General features: G+C 39.7%; 1 protein-coding gene across 2 annotated transcripts in view; it reads right to left on the bottom strand.

The window, feature by feature from the left end:
* Positions 1 to 21,478, bottom strand: part of gabbr2 (gamma-aminobutyric acid (GABA) B receptor, 2) — a 190,526-nt gene that overhangs the window by 71,211 nt on the left and 97,837 nt on the right. For both annotated transcript variants that reach the window (XM_031323135.2, XM_031323134.2), the window contains 2 exons: positions 14,662 to 14,832; positions 7,959 to 8,060 (listed from right to left, as the gene is read on the bottom strand). In XM_031323135.2, coding sequence (XP_031178995.1) covers positions 7,959 to 8,060; positions 14,662 to 14,832 — 273 coding nt within the window. The remainder of the gene's footprint in view (positions 1 to 7,958; positions 8,061 to 14,661; positions 14,833 to 21,478) is intronic.

Here is a 21,478-nt window from a genome sequence, read left to right as displayed (position 1 = left end):
TATTCTGTGAAATGGCATGTTTATACATATATATATATATATATATATATATATATATATATATATATATATATATATATATATATACATATACATACATATATATATACACATATATACATACACATATATACATACACACACACATATATATATATATATATATATATATACACATATATACATACACATTATATATATATATAAATTATATTCCATTCCATTGCTGTCTTCGTACAGTACAGTGTTAACTACGCTCTGTGCAATCTTTTGTGACTCCCTGGCTTTACAGTAATGTTGCAATGCATGCTAAGCATTTCTATTAATGGAAGTTGCCTGCTTGTTACCCAGGAACTCCACAGCCAATACAGCTATTAGGAAAAAAGTCCATCAGCACTAGGATCAGTTTCCTTGTTTGTGATGCCGTTTCTCAGCATTCTGCAACATCAAACTTAACATTAGTTAAATCATTGGTTGCCCCCTCCCCTCCCTACCAGATATTGCAATCAGTCGCACTCTCTCAAGAGCCAAGAACATCATTAAGGACAATACTCATCCTGGCCACCACCTGTTTCAATTGTTACCCTTTGGTAGGCATTATAGGTCTATACAATCCAGCACCACCAGATTTAAAAATAGCTTCTTCCCAAATGCAATAGTTTCCTTAAACAAATGTAGTTAGACAAACACAGTCACCTCCTGCACTTCGATACTTGCACTTATCTGATCATTGCTCTTTTACTGTTTTTATTCTGTTTTATATGTCTTGTAAGGATTATTTATTGTATGCTCCCGGTGGAGTAGCGCTCCTAATTTCGCTGTATTGTAAAGTACAATGACAATAAAGGCAATCAAACAAATGGACTAGGGCTGTCAAAATAACGCGTTAATTTCGATTAATTAATCTGAGAAAAAATAACGCGTTAAAAAAAAAATAACGCAGATTAATCCATTCCAGCCGTTCTAGCCACCATTGGATTGTAAAATGAAGGAGGGAGACGAGAATGTGCTGCCTGGATCATTATGCCGCGTTCTATTTACCTCGCAACTCGGTTTTTACGAGGTCAAAGTCGTAAACACGCCCCCTGACCTCAGATTTACGAGCTCGGAACTCGTACAACCTCGCAATAGCAGCGCGAGTTCAAAATCCAACATGGCTGCTCCCTGTATCAACCTTCTTATATACAGTCTATGGTATCAACAGTTGTGAAAGCTGCAGTAACATAAAGTTATAAGCATTTATGTCTTATTTGTGTCCAACTTCTATCTTTGGACATGTTGTTACGTTGTTTGCATGCACGAAAACGGCGTAATGCGTTGTTATCAACTGGTTGCTAACAATAGCTAACCGGGCTAGAGCTAATGAAAACAATGAAAATCCGACTTTTTAAATAGAACGCATTCAACTCGGGTATAACGTAATTCCCAGTTGCGGCTTCCGAGGTAAATAGAACGCGGCATTAATTGGAACATTTACTTGTAAAAATCTTCTTCCTGCCAACCCTGGCTACCGAAATCTGGTGCCACTGATATGTCTGCGCTCTTCTCTCTGATGCTCTGAAACAGACGGCAACACAAACACCTTGACGCTAGTTAACACTACACTCGACAGCAGCTAACGTTAGCCTACCGCTAGCTAGTAGCTGGATTAAAAACGGTTAAAATGCTGACAGCTAACGCTAAACGGTGTAAAGTTTGACTGTGTTTTAGCCGTCGGAAAAACAACACAGACGATGCGTTCAATGAAACTGGTAAACTACAGCCTCGTGGTGCATTTGAAGTTATTGTAAATGTCCTTTTCCCACCTGGTGGTTGTTTTTGTCGTTCAACAGCAATTTACTAGTGAAATAAGTTATTGTTATTGTTATACATTATTATTAAATCATTTAATTTTGACCATATGGCCTTAACAATAAACAAGCCGTTCTTTAATGTCACCAACTGTTGTTTAGTACCCTTTTTTTTTCTTTTCTTTTTTTACTTTCTTAAAAAGTATCGGTTCAGGCACCGTTAATTATGTATGCGATTAATTTCGATTAATTAATTACAGAGTATGTAATTAATTAGATTAATTTTTTTAATCGATTGACAGCCCTAAAATGGACATAAACTCAGTCATTTTGTCGTACTATATTTTCATCACTATATCTATCTCATCTGTAGCTGTAGTATATGGGATCTGGGTGGGTAAGCTTTTGCTGAGAGGCTAAGGTGATATCAAGTCACAAAGTGTCGATCCATAACAACAGATACATTAGCATCAGCGGGCGGAACTGTCTTCTTTGCCAACAATGCTGACGAGCACAAATTTACATGGGGATTCAGAGCACAAGGCCTGGTGATTGACTCAGTAAATAATTCAGATTGCCCGGGTGGAAGTGTAGCATGTTTCATGGTGGGGAAAAAAAAGAAAAGATCAGCCTTTGGGGCCAACCAGTCTAACACATACATATGTGTAGTACCGTACACACACACACACACACACACACACACACACAGACACAAAACAGATGGTGACAAACACACATTACAGTACAAAATTGCCTCAAATCTAATCCAATAATACTGACACAGTTTTGATAAATCTACATCTGGTCAACAAGGCTGGAGGTGATGTGTGATGCATGGAGAAAAGTCTATCATAAGGCCCTTATTCAACCCTGACAGGGCAGACAGACAGACACCAAAAAATAGGTCAGTTTCTACTGAGTAATGAAGGAAATCTTAAGACTGAAAGAATAAATTTTGTTACTAAATATAGAATTTAATGGTTTATTGTTTTGGTATTTGTCACCAACAGCTGTCTTTTAATAGGATTCTCATTCTTTAGGAAAACATACTTAATATTGAGTGTGTTTTCTACGGCAATGTCATGTACTTTAAGTGCTCAGTCTTTTTTCGATTAGGTGAAAATGCTATATATTACAAATAACCACACACTGAAAGCTTAAAGTGTCATTGCTGATTTGAAGCAGGGCCTTTTTGAAATTCAATTATAAAAAACAAAAAAAAACTCTGATAAACATGTTTTATAGTTGGTTGTATTGTACTAAAAAATAAAATTAAGGAAGCTTAAAAAACAAAACAAAGAGATAAACACATCAGCTATAATTTCAGTAAACCTACTGTATGGTGTCCGGCCTTTATTGTGGATAATGACAAACCATTATGAACACAGTTCATGAAGTCCTCTTCCCTTAGGCAATCTCTACCATATGCCATGCATCCACAGATCAGAGGGGGCAACCAATCACTGTCATCTTAATTCCAATTCCTCAAGGCCATTAGACACACAGAGCTACCCAACAGCCAAACATTGTAGTTATTCCTCTAAATAAATCAGATATACTGGATAGATTGTATAGAGAAATAAGATAGATTTAGATTAGTTAGATAGATGGTAATAGATACATAAATATATATATATATATATATCTATATATATATATATATATATATATATAGATAGATAGATAGATAGATAGATAGATAGATGCTAATGTATTATCTGCCCTGAAATTCGCAGCTCTAAGATTAATTTCAGCACAAAATCCTCTAGTTCTAGCATTGCATACAGGACAACCCCGCACTCTCACACACTAAAGACGATGAGCGCATTCAGAAGGCTAAGCAGCACAACCAAAAGGCTTCTCTGGTGGTTTCTCATCAGAGCCAGAGGGCATGCTGGGGCATTTAAGGGGTCTTTTGTATAAAGCTCTAAGTGCTGTTCCACTGCTCTGGCACCATGACAATGTGTACGCGTGTAGATGTGCAAGAAGGGTAGGTAACAACTTTGAACTTTTCTGGGATGCTGTCTTGCGTTAATGTGTGTGTGTGTGTGTGTGTGTGTGTGTGTGTGTGTGTCTACTTAAAGGTCCTATGACATGCTGCTTTTTGGATGCTTTTATATAGGCCTCAGTGGTCCTCTAATACTGTATCTGAAGTCTTTTTCCCGAAATTCAGCCTTGGTGCAGAATTAAAGCCACTAGAGCCAGTCCCACAATGAGCTTTCCTTCATACCTGCAAACTCAGAAGGGCTGAAAGAAAAGAAAAAGGTGACCCCACCCCCCCATTTAAGTGGCACTGAAATCCGCGTTGCTATTCGGTCTGGTAGATACCGGTCGTTAAGGCACCGGTGCCGTATTAGCATTCACATTGAACTAACATTGTAGGCTAACAATACAATTCGCTGATCTTAGCCAACAAGCCTCCAAGCTTGCTTTCCATTATAACGTTAACATGTTAACAACGTTAGCGAAAACACTGTTGGCAGATAACAGCACTTACCTCAAAACTAATGTCAGTGGTTGTGATTGGCCAAATGGCTCGCGTGACGTATCATCAAAGATGTTTTATTGTGAAGAAGACCGCAGTAGGTTTTTGAAACTCCCGTTTATGGGAAATTGTACTGCTATGCACAATTTCGTACTACTGCTATATATATATATATAAAATAATATGTCATAAAGGGAAGATTCCAGATTGGCCCATCTGAGCTTTCATTTTCTCAAAGGCAGAGCAATATACCCAGGGCTTGGTTTACACCTATCGCCATTTCTAGCCACTGGGAGACCATAGGCAGGCTAGGGGAACTCATATTAATGTTAAAAAAACTCATAAAGTCAAATTTTCATGCCATGGGACCTTTAATAACACTGCCCTTCCCTGGAGGAAAGGCCCTTAACCCAAATGACTCCAGCTATGGCCAAGGACCACAGATTCAGTATAAATTCTGGCCTTCATGGCAAAAACATGAAAAGACTGTGTAGCTGTGGGCAAGGGCATGAGAGTGTGTGTTGCGTTTGTCAGTTACAGATGGACTGGGTCACTACAGGGCCCCAAATTACCCTCATTGATGAAGCTTTTATATAACTATAACAATAATTGTTCTCAACGAGGGTAGTGGTAAGGGCAGCCTTGACTGCTTCATGACAGGGTTGTTTGTAACTTTAGGATGGTGATTTAAATGGGATAATGGTTTGAGTAATATTGTTCCACATAAGGCCAATCAGGCACTGTTTGGCTTATTAGGCACACACACACACACACACACACACACACACACACACACACACACACCTAATGATGGCCTTTTATGAGCTTGTGGGAGACGTGATTTGTAGACTGGGCAATGTGTTGCTTCTACCCATCTACTCTTCTAAAGCATCCGCGTCTGTTTGTAATGATTACTGTGCAGCGGGTGTGCTGTGTGCAGATGTGATCAAGTGTGCACACTCGCAGGAACGATTTGTGTGTGTGTTTGATCACTACTTGATTAATGAATTAACAATTAACAGGCCTTCAAAATAAAAGTCCCTAAAATAATGTCAGTAAGCAGAACAATTTCGGAGCATTCCTGACCTTGTCAACAAAATCAAATACAGTTTGTCAAATACAGTGGATTGGCCCTTAAAACTATAGTGCATAGTTTCTGCCGCCCCCACGAGGAATTCTAAGTAATAACAACAAAACTGTCAGCGCGTCCACATGATACACACCTTCCGCGCAACTCAACTTGTAGCAACTCATTTGGCAATGGCTTAAATGTAACGGACGTTCATTAATATCAAAAAGTTACACACTAAAGCTTTAAAGCTGAATGTGAGGAGGACTGTGTGTTCTGTGTTCACAGTGTGAGACCTTTGCATGGTGCCATTTGGGGAATTTGGACAAACAGAGGTGCTTCATCAGTTTGAAAAGAGAGCTAAGAAAACACTGCAGATTGCAGAAACAGCAACAGCTGTCCTGATGATATTATCAATAACAGACCATACAAAATCGACAAACCTATAATGCTAATATTAGTTCAAACCATTTGTCTTGAGCCAATCCTCTGAGTCTTTAGGCCCAAAAGACAATTGTTTGTTTACAGCTGGGATTATATTATTATGCTATAATCATGGCCAATATACAACACCTATTGCACAGGTTAAAGAGGTTGTGGATATGGGGGGTTAGACCACCACAAATACATTCACATCCCAAGGGGAATACTCAAATCTAAAATTGGAAACAGCTGCTCTTCAAATAATGTTGTAACTAAAGGGGAAGTTAAGGTTAGGGTTTAACAAATCAACCATATTTTAGAATACAAATTCATGCAAAAATGGCTGCATTAGTGTGGCAAAAACTGTTCCAAAATAAAATGGACGATCCTCTACATATCTGAGGGGCAAGACTTCTGAATGCATGATAAATAATTAAATCATAATAAATAATAAAGTGTTTTGGACTTAATTTAGATTTTAGGACATTTTTCTAATGTGGCCTCTCATGGAATGCATGCTCCCTAAATTGGCCTTCAATCACAGAAGGTAATAGTGTGTGTGTGTGTGTGTGTGTATGTGTGTGTGTGTGTGTGTGTGTGTGTGTGTGTGTGTGTGTACTTTGGACAGAGAAGAAGAGATGAAGATGAAAAGGGCAGAAAGTGACAGTGAAATGTACTGTAGAAGGCTGTAGGACATTTTTCTAATGTGGCCTCCCATGGAATGCATGCTCCCTAAATTGGCCTTCAGTCACAGAAGGTAATAGTGTGTGTGTGTGTGTGTGTGTGTGTGTGTGTGTGTGTGTGTGTGTACTTTGGACAGAAAAGAAGAGATGAAGATGAAAAAGGCAGGAAGTGACAGAGAAATGTACTGTAGAAGGCTGTAGGAGGCCTGTCTGCTTTTTGAATATTCCAGCTGGATCACAGATGTAAGTGCTCTATTTGTGGATCACACAGTGACGCCATGGCCCCCTTATTCCCCACACACAGTCGCACAATCAAACACAACAGTGAACCAAAAAAAGACCAGCCTTCATCACGAAATCTGTGTCAACCTCTACCTCTTCATATTACATTGCAACTGCTGTTGCAAGATGAGTGGGAAACGGACCATTAGGGTGTCAGAGGGCGCCCTCTTCCCCCCCCATCCAAACATTCGGAAAAGCTTTCGAGGCGACATTGTGATTTGCATATTTAGAGTTGATCAAGGAAGGATGTCAGCTTAAAATGTCAGCCCTCAACATAGAGAGTTACACATATATTTTAGGAAAGATAGCTTATCTTCCTGTTCCTTCTCTATCCCTCTGTGTCGTAATCTCTCTGTTGCATTTCTTTTAACCTGCTCCATGTTGCATACGTCATATCTTCCACTTCACTTTCTTTTATTGCTCTCTTCGTAACATCTTTTCTGTTACTGTGCTTCGTAACATAAAATATATATTTATGCTCCTTTACACTAACACCTTGAATGTTACTCACCATAAGCTCACCAGCCGATTGATTGTGTGTTTGATTTACTTCCATTGACAATGTTTCCTACTGTGAACTGTATGTGGCACTGACTCACTGTGCATATACAACTGAGGCCAGATGCATCACTGATTTTCTCTGGAAATAGTTTGGATAATTTAGCCATCACACTTGACTGCATTTACATCTGAATGTTATGCATTTTTGCTTCATCAAAGCAATTCTGATCAACCATGCATGTTTCAACCAGGAGTAAATTGTGTAAAGATGTACAGGTCTAACATCTCAATATTGGCCCAATAAAGGTCTCATTTTGTTCTGTCTCATTTAATTTCAAAGGAGAGAAGAAGAGAGGAGATGAGATGAGATCCTGTATGCATGTGTGTATGTGTCTGTTTTTAGCTAAAAGGGCTATCAACCATCCATTAGTCAGAGCAGGTCATTACAGTGTCCTCGTTAGGCCTCCACTAGCCTCATTGAGAACTGCCCTGCTCAACCCAGTCAAAGCAGGACAATTTTCGGATAAATTAGTCATCGCCCAGGGTTCACTCATACACAAATACAGTATTAGAAAAAAATAACTAAAAATAATGACACTAAAATCAAAAATGGACCCGAGTCATTTGTTGTATCTGAGAATTATCTGAATAAAACTGACCTTGAATCATTTACCTTTTTTATTTACTTAGATAGAATTGTTCAGCATCCAGGCTGGTTCACTTACCTTGAGCTTCTTGACATTGACACAGGGGTCGTTGGAGAAACTTTCTGTATCTGCAATCTGAATGTCTGCTTTCTCCAGCTCACTAGTTAGATCATTCCTCACCTAAAAGAGAAGGAGAGGGGAGAGAGAGAGAGCGAAACAGAGACAGAGAGAGAGTGAAAGGAGAAAGCACATTAGCATGGTTGATCATTTATAATGTAAGATGTCCATTGTTCTTCTTATTTATCATCTAACCTATTTCTCGCTCTCTTTCTCTTTCTCTCTCTATATATACTGTATATTGTGTATATATATAGTATACTGTATCAGTGCATGCATACAGTTGGGTTTTCTTGTGTCATTCCAAACTATCATATCACTGTGACAAATTCACATTGGATATTGTGAATTTGTCACAGTGATATGATAGTTTGGAATGACACAAGAAAACCCAACTGTATGTTTTGAATCATTTTAACTGGTTATCCAATGTTTGACAAAAAGCAGACATACTGCATGTGCAGTACTATAAATGTATCTGCAGCAGCTGTACATCTGCTTTGATGTATTGATTCAATGGAATGGTGGGAAATGGGATAAGAGAAGAAGGAAGCAGGTACCCCACCGTGATGGTGAGCTGGAGGTGGTTTATCATACTGCCTCTCTCTCCCTATCTCTCTTGCCCCTCAAAAACAAACACACATACTATGATTCATCCCTCTGGCTTCTCTCCTCAAAGCTACAATTTTAGAAAAGGCCTTTTGTTCCAATGCAGACATTTTGACTTGTCATAGAAGGAAAAACACAGGTGTAACTAATACCATTAATGATGGCTCTGTTCCACATAGGTGTTCCAGTAAGTGACACCAGAGAGCCACCATGCACAATACCAGGGCCCTTGCATGGGAGCACCTAAATGGAATGCAGTCATTATTAATGCTATTCCTGTGTTTAAGTCAAAATATCTGCTATGAGAAAGATCTATAGTTTACATGCTGAGGTTTACTGTTGACATCTCGTCCTCTCTCTTTGACAAAATTCTTCTGATGTCCCCTGGCCATGCCCTGCAGCCATCGGCCTCTCCACCCCCCAGCTGAGAGCTTGGTATCAGGGGCCATGTTGAAACATCAGAGAGGGTGTGCGCTCAAATGGGCATAACAAGCTCAGTTGGCAGAGACAACAAGTAACAGCTAACAGATGAAGACCCTGTGTGTTTGCCTTACATTTGTCTCTAATTGTGCATGTATATAGGTTATATCCATATTAATGTGTCCTATATTGCTTCAAATACATATTGGGGAGTGCCTTGGGATTTATGGAATGCATATTATATACATAGAAACACTGTTTTGGTGACACGCCATCCAAAATCTATGTTTAGCTTGAAATTTGTTGGTGGTTTCCTTATTGAAAGCGAATGAAGGATTGGGTCAGCTTAAATTAATATTTTTAATAATGATAGGCTTCAAGGTATTAAAACACCCATGAAAACATTTCAAACCATTCCTGCAGCATATACTTCCAACACAGTTTCTGAGAAAAATGGAGGGCAACATTCAAACTGGCAAACATTTATTTATTTAACCACATTTCGACAAAAACGAAACTGGAAAATACTGAAATGGAGAGCCAAAGTGGATTATGATGAGGGAGTGACATTTTCCATGGACATTTTTTATTGGTTGATTTGGTTTGTGCTGTTAATTTAGTATTATTGAGATCAATTGTAGATTTAAGCTGACCAAATTCCTTGTTCTCTTTCAATAAAAAAACAACTAGCTTACATCTTCCGAGTCTACGGGGTGTTTGTGTTTTATATTCAAAAGATGGATTTCAGGTGGAGTACGACTTCATGAATAGCTACACATCAAAATGGTGTGAGCATAGTTACAGTAGTTAGCATCCAAGGATATGAAACCATGTCTGCTACCACCATTACTACTGTTAAAATTGCTACTGTTGTTAAAATTAGCCATTACAACTATCAACTAGAAGATTGCTGCCATCTAAAAATCAATGAAACTGAACAACCTCGACTTCCCTCATGTCTCTAAATGTCTGCTGTCATAATTGTCTCCTCCCCCTGGTACCCTGGAGGGAGCTCTAAATCACTCTGTACATCACTCACTCCTGTACAAACATTCCCTCCAATGTACTGCTCGCTGAGCTGAAACAACAGGGAGGCTGGAGTGGATCAATACAACCAGGTTTTTGCTCTTGAGGAACAATTGCCGTGGTGGTCTGGACAAGGTACAATGTCCTGTTGTGTTGAGCGTTGATCTAAAAGGCCTTGCTGCTGCGATGCTAAGAGGTAAACCAGCTTGGACAAACTGGGGATTGCAGCAGGTTAGTTTGGTGTTTGTAGAGGTGTGTTGGAGCGAGCACACAGGTGGATGGAATAACAAACTGCAATCACATACAAGACATACTGATAATGCAGACACATAAACAAACATACACAACATCACAAAGGCTGACATATAAAGCCATTCGGCTCTAATAAAAATAAATTAAAAAAAGACCGGTTTGATTTTGCGTTTCAGTTGCATTCCTCCACTGAGATGGAAAAGGAAAAGGACAAATGTATCTGTGTTCTGGTGGACTGCGTGTTTTACATAGAAGGGGGGGGTGCATGTGGAGGGGAGGGGGACAGATGGACTGAAGGATGGAGGAGGGGGGGAATTGAGCAGCTTTTCCTGTGTACCAAAAACATCCTGTATTGTCTCAGCAGCCTGGGAATCCCCCAGCAGCAAATACAGAAGAGAAATAATCCTGCTGCACGTCTGGGCATGCGCGCGCACGCACACACACACACACACACACACACACACACACACACACATACACATACACACACACACACACACACAGAAACAACACATGACAAAATGTCAGATGCACTCAGTTAGATGTGTGCAATGCATTGGTGTCTGGAAAGGACATTAACAAAATATGATTCTATTTATATGCAGAATGTTTTATCTGCACAACACAATAACACACACACACCACGACAAACTAAATGAAGATAAATTGGTTAGCCTGACTTGAGGGATACCCTGTGATTCTTTGGTGTGTATATGACAGAATGAAGTATCATCCCCCCACACCTACACTGCCTGTGGATGCTGTCTTCCCTTTCCACTGACTGACACTGAAGCACTGTTAAATGTACTGTATAGGAAAATCTTAAGCTGTCAGTGCTTTGGATCCAAATTTGCAGAAGTATTTTAACATGCATTGGTGGTACAGCAGTGTGCGTGTGTCATAATTACAAATTCCATTGTTCATTCAATATTAACGCTTTAGTAGGGCTGCAACTAAGGATAGTTTGTATTATCAATCTGCCTTTTATTTTCTTAATTAATTGTTAAAAATAGAGAAAAACGCATGCTTTGTTTTGACCAATTGTCCAAAAGATAGTTAGTTTACTACTGTATCAAATACTTCACAATTGAGAAGCTACAGATGGGGAAGGTTTTGTATTTTTGCTTGATAAATGATCTAAACAATTAATTATCCAAACAGTTGCTGCAGTTCTGTTGATTGACAAATTGTTTCAGCTTCAACATCCTGTAAGATTTAAACAAATAGATCTTAAGACTAAAGTAGGTGCACTGACTTTCATTCAAAGCAAATGTGCTTCTCTAAACCAACCCCATAAACAAGTACTGGCTAAGATTTCCATTTGCAGCTAAACAAATACATTTTCCCAAAAAATAACAATCACACCCTTCAGGCAACAGACAGACAGACAGACTCAAGTGCCCTGATGCAGAGTGAGTGAGAAGCTTTTGATGATTCAGATGATACAAGTATGACACTGTGAGGCAAACAGACTGCGGTGGTCTTACCTTAAATCATTAACACATCATTTCCAGGCATGTTCACAGCGTAAGCCCCTTTGCAGTGACAGGTGTGACTTCATGTGTGTGTGTTTTGATTAGTGTTACACGTACTAGAGTGTTAGCAGGTGCTTTTTATCATTCCATCTTTCTGTCTGAGCTTTGTGCATGTGTGCCTACACTTTTATAACAGAGATTTACAGCAGAGATACAAATATTGATGTGACATGTACATTTTCATGCAATTTAAAAAAGTGGCAATGTGATGGGTCCTTGCACACACCTGTCCCTCATACTGTGTGTTACATCGCCGTATAAATCCCAAATCCCAGAGTTCAGACTATAATGCCAGTCATGTGCTTGTACAAAGTAGCGTGACAAACGCTTGTGCCACAGCCTGATGTCAAGCTCTTGAATGGCTTCCACTCATGGCCTTACATGTCCTGTACAATGGCACGAATGAGTCATTATGGAGAGGAATTTAAACAATTACATTAAATGGTTATTTGTAATAGCAGCTCATATATAAAGAAAACTTGTGTAATGTGCATTTGTACATTGCAACCAAGCACATTTTAGATTGAAAGCAAGATTTCTGTGTAAGGGACCTGAGAGAAAGAGTGGCTGCTGAGAGGGTAACTTCTGCTAAATGTATCAGTGGGCACAGTGTAATTAAAGACTTGAGCTCAAAAGGGTCCCAGGCAGAGGACAGAGTCCTAATCCTGTTCTCAGTCAGGTCTGTTATCTGACGGCCGATGATGACTGCTCTGTTCCTGGGTGGGCCCTGTTTGTCTGGCAATCTAAGTAATGTTGTCGTGCCTGCATGCGAGCATGCGTGAGTGTATGCCACTGACTGGATCCCTAACAAGCGTTACGTAACTTTAACCTTGTCATCCTGGGAAACAGCACTGCAGTAGATCCCTATGCAGGTAGCCATGACGGCAGTTTCATTCAGCTTCTTTCTGTGTTTTGCTTTCAGTCAGACTCAGAGACAATGAAATTTGAAATGATTACTATAAAAACCATAGTTCTTTGAAATGCTGTAAGAGGCTACCACAGCATGCTGTCATTGTTTCCCTGAATCTCTACGACGGAAGTGAAGAGTGCAAATGTAGCACGGCTCATAGAGCCGCAAAAGCCACACTTATGGAGCATACACCTGATTGAAATAAACCGGAATTATCCTATAATGGAACAATGCCATCTGTGTAAGAAGGTAACAAATAGACTCAAAATGCATTATGTTGTTATTTTCTTTCTCCATTCTTTAGCAGTATCCAAACAACATTTAACACTTCACATCTCATCAACCGTTTGTCTTTCTTACATGCTACCGTGATTTCCCGATGCACCAAGTGCTTTAAACTTGACAAAGGATTGTACAAATCATGAAGTACGGAAATGATGCTTGCATATTTGTAAATCAGGATTAGAGGCCAATCTCGTGGCAGGTTGATTGAATCGGGCCGCCCATCTTCCTCCCGTCCTAAGCCCCTTGGCGCTTTCAGGAGGGGAGAGATAAAGGGATTTGGGCTCCAGTGAGACTTCTTTCATCCATAGGCATGACAAATGTGTATGTTTCGCTAATGTTCAACCATACTACAATCAGGAATACGTTTGACTCATACCTTACCATGCATTTTGGGTATAACATGATTTTAACTTGTAATATATTTCTTAATGGTTTCAGTCAGTTGGCTGAATTGGATTGTCATATCTCCTCTTTCTTTATAGTTAAAAGCTGCTCGACACTTTTTCTTGGAGAATGCAGATGTGTCCACTTCTTTCTCGAGCTGAAATCCGATTTACCACAACTTCCAAAATAATGCTGCGTTCATAGACATCGGAAAAACATTTTTCCGAGTGAAAACGCCATCATTCACGTCCCTTCCAGTGGGGATCAGAGGTGGGAAACTCGGGCTAGATTTTGCTAACCGAGTTTCCCAGTTGGTGACGCGTTGTTGACAACTGACGTTTGATGTAGGCGACTTTGGTTCACTGAACATATTTCAATGACAATAAACTGTTTATTGTGGACAAATGCCTCTGCCAAGAAACACAGACATAACATGTTTCAAATAATTCATAAATAGGCCCATGTATAAAAAAACACCTTATCCGTGTCCTTTCCCGTTGGTTGTCCTGCAGATAACACAAACAAACACCTGTCCATGTGCTGTTTCTATGCTCGTATAAGAAAACAGCAGCAAATCTTTTGTTATTGTGGCCTCCATGTTTTCATACACCTGATGCTCTAGGCTACGGCCAACCGTTGGTGGCAGTCATGCAACAAGTTGTTACGCCAATATAACAGAAGAAGAAGAACACGCATCCCGACCATGTGAACGCTGGCAGTCGGAAAAACAACGTAATCACGGGGGCGGTCCCTGTTCTTCCCAGGTGGCATGAACGCAGCATTAGTCCTCTAGCTTTTAAATGTATTTCAGTGCCAACAGTGTCATGAAGGAGTTAGTTACAAGTGTGGATAAAGTTCTTCATCTTTCCACAAATGACTTCTCACAGAACTAGCCAGGTAGTGAGGGGTGCTTTCTGTCTATTGAATAAGATAGTGACATTAAACTACACACCAGATGGAATTTGGTAAATAAATAATCTAGCAAAATCTCATTTGTAAACATTAATTTCTATTACAAAATATGTACTCCAACATCTGCTCTCATCCATATTGCTGGTAAACCAAATTTTCTTTATTCCCAGCCAGAAAATGTGTTTATTTATTACTAAAGACATGATACAAGCTGCAGTTTCAGTTTAAAAAAATGTTAATCTTCACATTTGCTCAGGTTTCCTTGGCAACTTGTGCAAAAGATTCCATGTCAAAATCTATTCTCTTGAAAAAATTAACAAGGAACACTGACCTCCGAGAACCTCTGCACATCCTGTGTGAGGGTCCCCACACGGCTCCAGTTGTAGTAGTTGAGGAATTTCACAACTGCTGGGTTCACGGCGTTGTCTGATGGGACTGTGCGGAAGAAGTTAGGGTACTTTTTCTTGTCTGCCAGAACTGGAGTTGTTGCTGCAAAGGACAGCTGGAACGACAAACGAAAAAAATACAGTGAGCTTTGAGTCTGACTGTTAGGGTTAAATACTACAGTCATAAATAATACTGGCAATAAAGTGTCAGAATTTGCTAGGGTCACATGAACAGTCAATAAAGTTGCACTGTGTCTCTGAACCTAAAGCACAGGAAGACAGTTCTCAGGTCTGCCCTTGCTTTGGTCAATGGCCTGTGTCATTTTAGGGATTAAACCAAGGCAGTGCGGCCGTGACGAACACACACTCATTTATAGTCTAAGGGTGTGAACAAATCAACTCTTTCAAATGACTTCAAATGTCAGCAAAATAGCCCCTTCAATGTATAACTGAAACTAGATCTGCAAATATTGGGTGGAACTGATGAACTCTGTATACATGACCTTTAAAGTTGGCTTTACACTACGCCTGTGTGTCAGTGTGTGTCCTGGAGTATGTACAGTATAGGTGTGTGAATGCCTGTTTGTGTATGTCTTTGATGGCGAGAGGGGAGCAGCCTAGCAATATGTTTCATCTCTGGGTTGGTAAATTAAAAGCATTTCTCTTCTTCACATACAAGCCGTTTGATTCCGATTTTTCACACACACACACACACACACACACACACACACACACACACACACACACACACACACACACACACACACACACACACACACACACACACACACACAAATTGGCTTTTCATAAACAGCTATTATTCAGTTCAACTACTGCAACCTAAGCAAATGTTAAAGCACATAAATTCATGCTCAAAAAAGAGAGGGTGTTCCAGACTTTGAAAGGCAAATGATGCAGCAAGCATAAACCCTCACTTAATGCAAAATAGTTGGTAAAGTGTAACTTAAGCTGATACTGGTCTAGTGAAGATTTATTGAGCAATAAATATAGTGCAAGCATGCTCATGAAATATGATGAGAATGTCTACAACTTGTGATATACTATATTTGAGGCTAAAATGGTTCCAATTTGGTCGTTCTCGTCCGTTTTTCCATTGCACAGACACACACAGACACTACCATCACCCACAGCCACAATTGTCCTCATTTCCACCCATCCCACCTTTCATTTGTCAATCCTCTCTCTCTCTCTCTCTCTCTCTCTCTCTCTCTCTTTCACACACATTTTTAACAATAGGTCACTAATTTTCTCCAGAGGTAAAGGTGGCTATAATTAATTTTTGCATTAAGATTAAAATGTGCAAGTCTGTACAATTTAACAACCAGCATATGCTAGAATAGACAAAGATCTGGTAATATTAAACCTGTTACAATCTCAGTAAAACGAGTTACAACACATTTTAACCTGGAAAAAAATCTGAGTAAAAAAGTAACAGTATTTCCTGTTGCTGGAATTCGATGGTTGAGATGACTGCAGAGACTGATTCTACATTTGCGAGATAGACATACTCCCATTATTTTCAGTCATTACCCTGCGTTCCTGAGGTCAGAGCCAAAACCAGAGACGGTACGGACAACATCTGTGTCCCAACAGGTGACAGTACATCAGCGCAGACAGCGGTGTGTCCGAGCAACTGACAGATAAACATGTGTGGAATTAACCTTCAGGCATGCTACATGTAAATATTAGCATTACATTGTATCAATCAGCTGTGGAAAGTAACTATACCGTACTTCAATACAATTGTAAAGAACATTGCAATTGAGTATTTCCATTTTCTTCTACTTGATACTTCTACTCCACTACAATTCAGAGTCAAGTATTGTACATTTTACTTCACTTTTTATTTTATAACTTGTAGATTCAGATTAATAATACAAAATATTATGAAAAAATCAATTATGATGTATTAAATTGGATAAAGACTTTGTTGATCCCGCGGTGAAATTCACAAGCTACCAGCCAAGTCATAGCCTACTTCTGCGGTTATTTTGGTAACTCAAAAGTAACGCAAAAGTAGTGTAAATCATTACAATCGCTAAGTCTACTTTAAACTCCGGTCGACTCAAGCAACATTTAACCATGTACCCAGCTAATTTATATAACTCACGTTACTGTATTGTGTGAACAGTGAACTTCATTTAATATTGTATGTGGCATTTTCCTTTGCGGGGTGCAAATGTTCCACCTAAACAAGTTCCTTCCCGAGACTATTTTGAAGATCCACGCTCGCTGCGTCCGGAGCTAAGCGCCGCCCAAGACGATTAGGACTGGTTTAAAGAAATGCAAACAACCCCTGACTGTTTATTCTCCTATCCAGGAATGTTGTGTGGACTAGCCAGATCTTCCTCCACAGCGCTGTGGAGATAGGTCTGGCAATGCGAGACTTTGCATTTGTTAACATACATAACTTTCAGAGCAGAGGTATGAAATGTACTTACTATTTAGGCACTAGCAGCTGAGCTGAGATAATGAGGCACCATGCTCTATTTTCAACGTCCTATCTGTGGTAATATAACGAGTGATATGAATCAGTGCAGGGTTAATTACATACTTTGTAGAGATTAAGCAGAAATTGTGATTCATGATAGTGATCAACGCAAGATATTAAAATTCTGACTGAGACCAAAAGGTACACTAGTAGATAAAAGTGTGCTAAAGCCTTGAGGAGTTCAAGCACCTCCTAACTTTAGGGATGACTGTGATCTTCTCATTAAGCCTCTATCCACTTCTCTTTGCTACTCATTAATCACAGTACTGGTGGTATAATTGTACACTCGTTGAAACCTGATTACCACTGAAAATGTAATGTAGCATGGTTGAAAAGAGTAACTGACTCAGAATGGCAGAGATGTGAACTTATATAAAGGATCAGAGGGCATTCAAAACATCATTTTCAGGCTATGTTTAGACGGAAACGATCTGAAGAGAAAACGCAAAAGTGGCGTTGCGTTCTCACTTTTTATTCCGCGTTTAGACGAGCGTTATGGAGGCAAAATCTGCGTGCATATGGTGACGCAAAAGTGAGTGAAATGCGATCCACCAAGTCTGCGCACCTGCGTAGAACATTCCTTCTACTTGTCTCCCTCTCCTCCTCTCTCCTCTCCCTAGTAGCGTGAAGCTAACAACAAAAGCTGACAATTTTGTCTGGACAGACGAGGAGGTGGAGTTATTGCTCCAAACAATGCACACACACACACAAGGCACACACACACACACACAGTGCGTTTTTACTAGGTCTGTCAAAATAACGCGTTAATTTCGATTAATTAATCTGAGAAAAAATAACACGTATTAATCCATTCCATATTGACGTTTGACCCAGAGCCGTTCTAGCCACCATTGAACTGTAAAATGAAGGAGGGTGACGAGAATGTGCTGCCTGGATCATTGATTGGAACATTTACTTGTAAAAAATCTTCTTCCTGCCAACCCTGGCTACCGAAATCTGGTGCCACTGATATGTCTGCACTTCTCTCTGATGCTCTGAAACAGACGGCAACACAAACACCACTGCATGTGACGCTAGTTAACACTACACTCGACAGCAGCTAACGTTAGCCTACCGCTAGCTAGTAGCTGGATTAAAAACGGTTAAAATGCTGACAGCTAACGCTAAACGGTGTAAAGTTTGACTGTGTTTTACTGTAGAGGATTCAACACCGGTACGTAACAATCTGCAGCTGCCGACGTCGGAAAAACAACACAGACGGTGCGTTCGATGAAACTGGTAAACTACAGCCTCATGGTGCATTTGAAGTTATTGTAAATGTCCTTTTCCCATCTGGTGGTTGTTTTTGTCGTTCAACAGCAATTTACTAGTGAAATAAGTTATTGTTATACATTATTATTAAATCATTTAATTTTGACCATATAGCCTTAACAATAAACAAGCTTTTAAGCTCTTTAATGTCACCGACTGTTGTTTAGTACCCTTTTTTTTCTTTTCTTTTTTTACTTTCTTAAAAAGTATCGGTTCAGGCACCGGTAATTATGTATGCGATTAATTTCGATTAATTAATCACAGAGTATGTAATTAATTAGATTACATTTTTTAATCGATTGACAGCCCTCGTTTTTACCCTTTAGACGGGAACGCGACGGTGGAGCGTTTAAGATTTCCACTCCGGAGGGTGGTTTCACTTTTTTGCATTTTTAAGCCCCAAAAATGCCATCGCCGTCTAAACAAAAGGCACACCTGATAAAACATTTTGTTGTTTTCACCCACGAGCGTATTTGTCTAAACAGGGCCTCAATAGCAGGACAAACAGTGTCAGGAATGTACTGTATGGTGTTATATGGCATTTCAGCTATGAGTAAAGTTCAACTTGGTTTGACTTTTTAATACTTAAATATGGGTGACAAAAAAGACTTATCTTTCGTATACCATTTCCATATTAGCAGCAAAATGGACACAAACTGCAGGCCTGCCTCTTTTCTTTTTTTTTTTTTTTTTACACCCTTAGCCGAGTCATTTCACTGGATTCCCAATCGACAAGTCTCCCAACCAGTGGGAAACCCTCAGCCCTCTAAATCACCACTTTCTGCACAGACCCACCGGGGTTTGTGTTCACACATTAACCAGACAGGCTTTTAAAACAACACATGGATTACAGCCATCAATTAAGCAGGAAGAAAGGCCTTTATCTTGCTACCACGGCTAAATCCAAAATCACCCACCAGTCTTAGAGGGCTTCAAGGGGTCTTTCCAGCGTTGCCTTAATCTCCGTTTAGCTAAGGCTGTTTGCTACACCCACACTGGGAGATGCTTCTATGAGCTAGTGATCTTCTAAAACCAAATTGATTGCACGAGTCGTCTCACGGCTGCACGGGGAAGAAACTTTGTGGTCAGATGAAGCTCCACAACCTCATCCCATTCCCCCCTTAGCTGTTTAAAGATTGCCTGGCCGTTTTGTTGTTTTTGGCACCATTTTTACTTGTTTTATCTTAACACTACACTGAACTGAGACTCCCAGATAAACTACAGAAAGAAATGTTGACCTATAAACACACAAGCTGAATTTAAAATGGTACTGGAGTGCAGGTGCTATAAGTCAGGCTGTCTGTTTTTTATTTGGAGGGAAAATAGCATAAATGTTGATTTAGGTTATGTGCAAATGCAAAAATGTCAGTGATAAATCAAATGAATGATTACTTCCTCAAATTAAATTCACCCAACATTGTTCAATCAAGATGTTTCAGTAACACAAATGTGTAGAACAGCAAGGCTGAGACTTAACTAATCATTTTTTTCACCCTTCAAGACAACTCGGAGAATCACGGAGAAAACTAACTGTTTCAGCTAACATCGTTCACATACTGAAAAATCCCAAAAAGAAACATCAAGCAACTATAAGTTATCAATTTTTCAATTCTTTACTCTTGCAGGTAAAACTCAGTCATGTAGCAACCCTTCTGGTTCAATGAATATGAGGCCATCATATGTGTGTAAGGCCCTTGACATATCTAATATTGTATTTTGTTAATCAAACTGCTGTTAACTTAAGATAAATTGGTGCCTTTGCTGTAAATCAAAATGGTCCATGGAAAGCAGAAAATATTATTTGAGTCCATTCATGACATTAGACGAGTTTCTCTGTTGATGTCAGAGCAAAATCTAGGACAGTGACAAAGATACAGTATGTCTTGTTTGGCCACTGAATCCAGGTCAAGGGCTAAAGCTTACTACAGTAAAATGCATGGTTTTCTTTTCTGCACATCTCAAAGAAGCCGAAGTCTACAGGTCAATCCAAGTCATATTTGGCACACTTTTGTGAGGACAGTGTATTAAGACAATATGAGAGGCAGCTCCGATGTATTATTTAAAGAATAGGCTAGTCTTTATCCAACTCTGTAAAGCCTTTTTTCAGAGGAAAAGCCAAAAAAAGCTGCATGATACCACCACACATTTCAGAGTAGTGGCTTATGTAAGAGGATTTTAAGGAAGGCAGGCCCAAATTGGATGGTTTTTTGGTGGAGAGTTCTATGCCAGTGTCAGATTTACAACATGCAGTGTGCACGTATACACAGATCACGCACAGGCTACATTCATACACTCTAAGCACAGATCCCTCTGATACACAAAACTACAGCAGCCTCTCTTTGCCAGTAGTAATTAAACTGTGGCAATGGGCTCAGGGCAGCTTCTCCCTCTCATCTCACCACAAGGTCACGGGAGGCTTGTATCATGTGGATGCGCCGACAGTTTTGTTGTCATTGCTTAGAATTCCTCATTGGGCCGCAGAAACGACGCACTATAGCTTTAAAACAAAAAGGAGTCAACATCATGGTGGTGCTAAAGAAAAGTCAGTGGGTCATCATAGTCACTAGGATTCATCATCTGGGAACCATGGATGTACAAAATGTACAGGAGCAGAGTGGTGGACCAGTCGACTGGCTGAGGTTACCATCCATGGAGCCAGGCCGCTAGTGGCGAAAATTAAAAAATTTGACTGCTTCTCGCTTGGTTGGTTATTCGTGCTCTTTGCAGAGGTTAGGTGTTGTGAGTCAGTGGATGAAATGAAGGTGGTTTGTCTTTCTGACCATGTTATAACACAGTCAGCAAGATTGTCGCAGCCTAAGACCTAGATATAGTTGTTAAAGCCCTTATTACCAACAACCAGTGCAAAATGTCTCTTTGTTTATACCTCCTGCAATATATCTGCCTGATTTGGCATGGGATTGGATCAATGGTGCATAAATTAAAGGCAACAAGCCTTACAACCGTTCCTAGCACAAGCG

The sequence above is a fragment of the Sander lucioperca genome, chromosome 16, assembly GCF_008315115.2.
Source record: "Sander lucioperca isolate FBNREF2018 chromosome 16, SLUC_FBN_1.2, whole genome shotgun sequence".
Taxonomy (NCBI): Eukaryota; Metazoa; Chordata; class Actinopteri; order Perciformes; family Percidae; genus Sander; species Sander lucioperca.
This window is presented reverse-complemented; position numbering and strand designations above follow the sequence as displayed.